At 41.8% G+C, this 6,155-nt stretch overlaps 1 protein-coding gene across 1 annotated transcript in view; it reads left to right on the top strand.

Annotated features, from left to right (window-relative positions):
* tgfbr1b (transforming growth factor, beta receptor 1 b) overlaps positions 1-5,498 on the top strand; it is a 69,102-nt gene extending 63,604 nt beyond the window's left edge. The window contains exon 9 of the mRNA XM_079863173.1: positions 5,180-5,498. Within this exon, the coding sequence (XP_079719299.1) occupies positions 5,180-5,305 (126 nt within the window). The 3' untranslated portion in view covers positions 5,306-5,498. The remainder of the gene's footprint in view (positions 1-5,179) is intronic.
* The last annotated feature ends 657 nt before the right edge of the window (positions 5,499-6,155 follow it).

Raw genomic sequence — 6,155 nt, 5'->3', positions numbered from 1 at the left:
TTTCTAGCGTGTGTTTCTAGCGTGTGTTCTAGCGTGTGTTTCTAGCGTGTGTTTCTAGCGTGTGTTCTAGCGTGTGTTCTAGCGTGTGTTTCTAGCGTGTGTTCTAGCGTGTGTTTCTAGCGTGTGTTCTAGCGTGTGTTCTAGCGTGTGTTCTAGCGTGTGTTTCTAGCGTGTGTTCTAGCGTGTGTTTCTAGCGTGTGTTCTAGCGTGTGTTCTAGCGTGTGTTTCTAGCGTGTGTTCTAGCGTGTGTTTCTAGCGTGTGTTCTAGCGTGTGTTTCTAGCGTGTGTTTCTAGCGTGTGTTCTAGCGTGTGTTTCTAGCGTGTGTTTCTAGCGTGTGTTCTAGCGTGTGTTTCTAGCGTGTGTTTATAGCGTGTGTTCTAGCGTGTGTTCTTCTAGCGTGTGTTCTAGCGTGTGTTTCTAGCGTGTGTTTCTAGCGTGTGTTCTTCTAGCGTGTGTTCTAGCGTGTGTTTCTAGCGTGTGTTCTAGCGTGTGTTTCTAGCGTGTGTTTCTAGCGTGTGTTCTAGCGTGTGTTTCTAGCGTGTGTTTCTAGCGTGTGTTCTAGCGTGTGTTTCTAGCGTGTGTTCTAGCGTGTGTTTCTAGCGTGTGTTCTAGCGTGTGTTTCTAGCGTGTGTTTCTAGCGTGTGTTTCTAGCGCGTGTTCTAGCGTGTGTTTCTAGCGTGTGTTCTAGCGTGTGTTTCTAGCGTGTGTTTCTAGAGTGTGTTTCTAGCGTGTGTTTCTAGCGTGTGTTCTAGCGTGTGTTCTAGCGTGTGTTTCTAGCGTGTGTTTCTAGGCGTTTCTAGCGTGCGTTTCTAGCGTGTTTCTAGCGTGTGTTTCTAGGCGTTTCTAGCGTGTATTTCTAGCGTGTGTTTCTAGGCGTTTCTAGCGTGTTTCTAGCGTGTGTTTCTAGCGTGTTTCTAGCGTGTGTTTCTAGGCATTTCTAGCGTGTATTTCTAGCGTGTATTTCTAGCATGTGTTTCTAGGCGTTTCTAGCGTGTGTTTCTAGCGTGTGTTTCTAGCATGTGTTTCTAGGCGTTTCTAGCGTGTGTTTCTAGCGTGTGTTTCTAGCGTGTTTCTAGCGTGTGTTTCTAGGCATTTCTAGCGTGTATTTCTAGCGTGTATTTCTAGCATGTGTTTCTAGGCGTTTCTAGCGTGTGTTCTAGCGTGTGTTTCTAGCGTGTGTTTCTAGCGTGTGTTTCTAGGCGTTTCTAGCGTGCGTTTCTAGCGTGTTTCTAGCGTGTGTTTCTAGGCGTTTCTAGCGTGTATTTCTAGCGTGTGTTTCTAGGCGTTTCTAGCGTGTTTCTAGCGTGTGTTTCTAGCGTGTTTCTAGCGTGTGTTTCTAGGCATTTCTAGCGTGTATTTCTAGCGTGTATTTCTAGCATGTGTTTCTAGGCGTTTCTAGCGTGTGTTTCTAGCGTGTGTTTCTAGCGTGTGTTTCTAGCGTGTGTTTTAGCGTGTGTTCTAGCGTGTGTTCTACCGTGTGTTTCTAGCGTGTGTTTCTAGGCGTTTCTAGCGTGTGTTTCTAGCGTGTGTTTCTAGGCGTTTCTAGTGTGTGTTTCTAGGCGTTTCTAGCGTGTTTCTAGCGTGTATTTCTAGCGTGTGTTTCTAGCGTGTTTCTAGCGCGTGTTTCTAGCGTGTGTTTCTAGCGCGTTTCTAGCGTGTGTTTCTAGGCGTTTCTAGCGTGTGTTTCTAGCGTGTTTCTAGCGTGTGTTTCTAGCGTGTGTTCTAGCGTGTGTTTCTAGCGTGTGTTTCTAGGCGTTTCTAGTGTGTGTTTCTAGCGTGTGTTTCTAGGCGTTTCTAGCGTGTGTTTCTAGCGTGTGTTTCTAGCGTGTGTTTCTAGGCGTTTCTAGTGTGTGTTTCTAGGCGTTTCTAGCGTGTTTCTAGCGTGTATTTCTAGCGTGTGTTTCTAGGCGTTTCTAGTGTGTGTTTCTAGCGTGTGTTTCTAGCGTGTGTTTCTAGGCGTTTCTAGCGTGTTTCTAGCGTGTGTTTCTAGCGTGTTTCTAGCGTGTATTTCTAGCGTGTGTTTCTAGCGTGTTTCTAGCGTGTGTTTCTAGGCGTTTCTAGCGTGTGTTTCTAGCGTGTGTTTCTAGCGTGTGTTTCTAGCGCGTTTCTAGCGTGTGTTTCTAGCGTGTTTCTAGCGTGTATTTCTAGCGTGTGTTTCTAGCGTGTATTTCTAGTGTGTGTTTCTAGCATATTTCTAGCGTGTGTTTCTAGCGTGTTTCTAGCGTGTGTTTCTAGCATATCTCCGCTGCATCACAAATCGCATCTAATGTTTAGCCCAGCGTTTTAAGCAGATGGTATTTCTGCATTCTGCTCTGGTTTACAGGTTAGCCTGAACATGAACAGGAGGTTTGTGTCTTTAGCAAATGTTTTGTTCCCCAGTGCAGCGTAAAGCCTGAGACTGTATCAGGATAGACAAGATGCAACTTATCCTTATAAGTATTTGATGGCTTGGACCCAACAAAAGAGGCTAAAATTAACTGTTGGGGCGTCATAAAGTACATATAGCAAGCCGTTTTAATTATATATATAATTAACATTTAAGCAGCAATTTCAGCAATGTTAAGGACATTTATTTTCACCTGCCACCAAATAGAGGCAAAAAAAAAGTCACGTTTGTCTAAAAAAGATTGTCGGTTGACGTATGTCAGTCCTAGTTATTAATGTTTAAAGGGCATTCAAATGTTTTTGCAACATTCAACCGAATATTTTCATCGTCTGCTTTCAAATAAATACAAACAAGTCATATTTGACCAAGAACTCTCAGCGGGTGTTTGTCATCAGTGTTCATAAAGTTTTAATTCTACGTAATAACATTGAAACATCATTAAAAAGAAATAATGTTGATCTGCAAACTAAACTAAAAGAGTCTAATTTGTGTAAAAAAAGTCTTTGTGTTGCATTAGGCCAAAGTCTTGTTACAAGCTTGTTAAAAATCCGTCTGTTCCAGGCTGTTAGATGACCTGACCTCAATAACAAGCAAACTCAAAGCAGGTCTGTTGTTAATAACCTCTTCAAGAAGCTAAATTAGCACTTTCATCATGTAAGCGAACTCAGTAATGCATGTTTAAAGCTGTGTCTTCCTCCTCAAGGCGGATGACCTTCCATAACTGTGCAGTTGTTTTGATTTGGTGAGCAGCTAAATTAAATAAATTATGGTTTTGTGCATAAATGGCTCTATCTCGACAGTCTGAAGCAGAAACAGAAATGATGTGATTTGCATTCTGTGTAAAACGTTCACCCTGAGAGCCGAATGTGGGTGTCAGTAATTACGAGAGCTCAGATCTCTTCGGAGGTGGTTTGGTATTTCATACGCTGGTAACAGTGTGCCAAGTATAAAACTGCTGCTATTTGCTCTTTTACTTGCTATGTCTAATTTGTATGTAATAAACTTCCCAGCGATGAGTAAATGCGGTGAAGCTTCACTTCACCAAGTGCACTTAGAGGATTTCTGCTGAAGTCACTGGCAGACGATGTGCAATAGATGTCTAAAGGGGCGTATTTGCATCTATTCTAGTGTTTCTCAGATGGCACGAACTTCACAGTAGGACGAAAACACTGATTTGACACTGCTGAAGTGAATTCAACATTACAATAGAAACTACATATTAAAGTACTTTGCAATTTGTCTGGACACACTTCACTGAATCTGTTTCTCATGAGCTAAAAACCTTAACCCTCTGGGGTCTGAGCTGTTTTCTGGGCCTGGAGGTGTTCTGACATGCTCTGACATTTGTGCTTATTTCTGTTACTTGTGACATTTTCATGGCTAAAGTCTGATTACACTGTATTCAGCACAAACTCTGCTACAATAATATATCAGCAGCATGTATGTAAAAGTTTGTAGTTTTGAGATAATGACATTTATGCGTGGTTTGTGAAAATACAAAAACAATTGTCACTGAAATAAGGCCATGAAACCCATACTGATTAAAAAAAATATTGATTATCATATGTTACTTCCATTCGTTATGATGATATGAAATGAGATAATAGTAAAAACATGAAGCCGTTTGGTGCGTTTTGCTTTTCAAACGCGATCGCGCACCAAAATATGAAACATTATGGTTACCATATACATATCTATGTTTGAGCAGATATCCACAAACACAGTAACAGTAAACACGGGTCTAAATATTATAATATTCACCATATATCTAGCAACAGTTCAACTGCAATGTGAAATTTATGCAACAATAACAAACTAATATGTAAGAATTTCTTACCTTACACCTTTCTTGTCTTCAAATCGCGTTCTTCTTCTTCTGAGGTAAATCCAATGTAAGCTCAGGCACGTCTTTCAAACTCGACGAAAAGCAGAGACTTGTTTTTTCGTGCTTTGTTTCTGAGGTAATGAGCGAGTTCACGTTCCATGTGGAGATTTGCATGTGAATCTCTTTTGCGTGCGTGGGCGTGGTCAAATTAAAAATAATGAGCAAGCGTTTGAGATACTGGACATCTTGTTGGTTTTACACAAATTACTTAAACAGAGAATATTTGTTTTCAGTTTGAATCTGATCATTTAAAAGTACACACTTAAATGTTTATATAGGTATATGGCTCATAAATGTGTGACAAGTATTCGCTGAGTTTTGTTTCAGTTTATAGACGTGCTCAAGAAAAAAAAGTTTACCGTTGCAATTTTTACCACACCGTATTGTATTCTATTGTTTAATAGCATACTGTAATGACAGTAATGGAAATAACTTTTTTCCAAACATTTGCATAAATCACAGCTTGATTGGAAATGTTACAAAAAAACTATTTTGCAAACATGCTATTTACTTTATAATTTTATATATATACTGTATATATCAGCCGATACCGATATGGTGGCCGATGTATCGTGCATCCCTACTGTACATCACAATGTTATTATTATGATTATAGTTTTAATTCATGGTTTTGTGATGTTTCTTTTAATAGTCTGGATTTGGGACGAGGGTAAAACAATAAAATCTATACAGGACACATTTGAAAAGTAACTAAAGTAAATGATGAATGCATGATAAAAAAGCTTTCCAGGACAGTTTTAATGTGACTTTCAGTCTTGAGAAACCGAGTCCCGTACGAGCCCCCGATAAAGCTCCTGGCCATCTAGGGCTTGAGGCGCTTCATAAAGGTTGACGAAACTACATTTCCTCCATTTCTCATGTGTTTTCCCTGTCTCTGGTTGTGCAGGCTCTGCGTGTGATGGCCAAGATCATGAGGGAATGCTGGTACGCCAACGGAGCCGCTCGCCTCACCGCCCTGCGCATCAAGAAGACCTTATCTCAGCTCAGTCAGCAGGAGGGCATCAAGATGTAGACCATCACACTGATCACACACCTGTCACCACCACCACATCATCATCCTGTATTACTGCATCACCTCTGTCTCCAGAGAGGACTCAAGCACTTTCACTGAAGTGTCGGTTCGTTTCTGCATCCTTTGCCTCGGTCTTAAATCCCGCCTGGACTTCGACGTGGGAATAAAACACGGACTTCATGATGAAATAACCCACACACGCGTCCAGCCGGTGCCGTTGATGTTCTGGGGTCTCATTCTCAACAGATACTCCGACGAAAGTGCTACCTAAGAAGGATTCTTTCACTATTTATAAGGTTTTTGTTCAGTGGCCGGGTTGATTTGAAGTTTTGGTTTGTTTTCTCTGTCCGCTCATCACTGCAGTTCTTCAGGTCAGTCTAACTGTTTTTTTTGGTTCTGTTTTTGCAAAAACAAAACTGGGCACGACCTCATTCAGTCTTGGCGAACATGCTACGACATATGCAATATAGATAAGACGTATCTACTTTATATTTTTTACTGCTCTGCTACAACAACTTCGATGACAACCATGCCTTCCAAGCCAGGTGTTACCAGAAAGTGCCACTGCTTCGAACCAACCAACTCTCCCTCATGGTGTGATCGGCCGTCGGTCTGAGCGCATCGAGTCCGGCTTTCTTCGGGAACGTCTCTTATGCACAACGAGGAAGAGTGGGCCGCCACACTCCACTTAGCTGGTGCCATGCTTCATCTTCTGCCTCTTTATCGTCTTCATTGATGCAGCACTGAGGGATGTAACAACAACCCAGACCTCTTCATGTTACAGCTTGTTTTATGGAGCAATGTGTGTTTTCACACTGGGAATCTGAAGCGTCGGACGGCCGCCTTCGGT

Source organism: Squalius cephalus (assembly GCF_949319135.1).
Source record: "Squalius cephalus genome assembly, chromosome: 25".
Taxonomy (NCBI): domain Eukaryota; kingdom Metazoa; phylum Chordata; class Actinopteri; order Cypriniformes; family Leuciscidae; genus Squalius; species Squalius cephalus.
The sequence above is the reverse complement of the archived record's forward strand: the minus strand, read 5'-3'. Positions and strand labels throughout refer to the sequence as shown.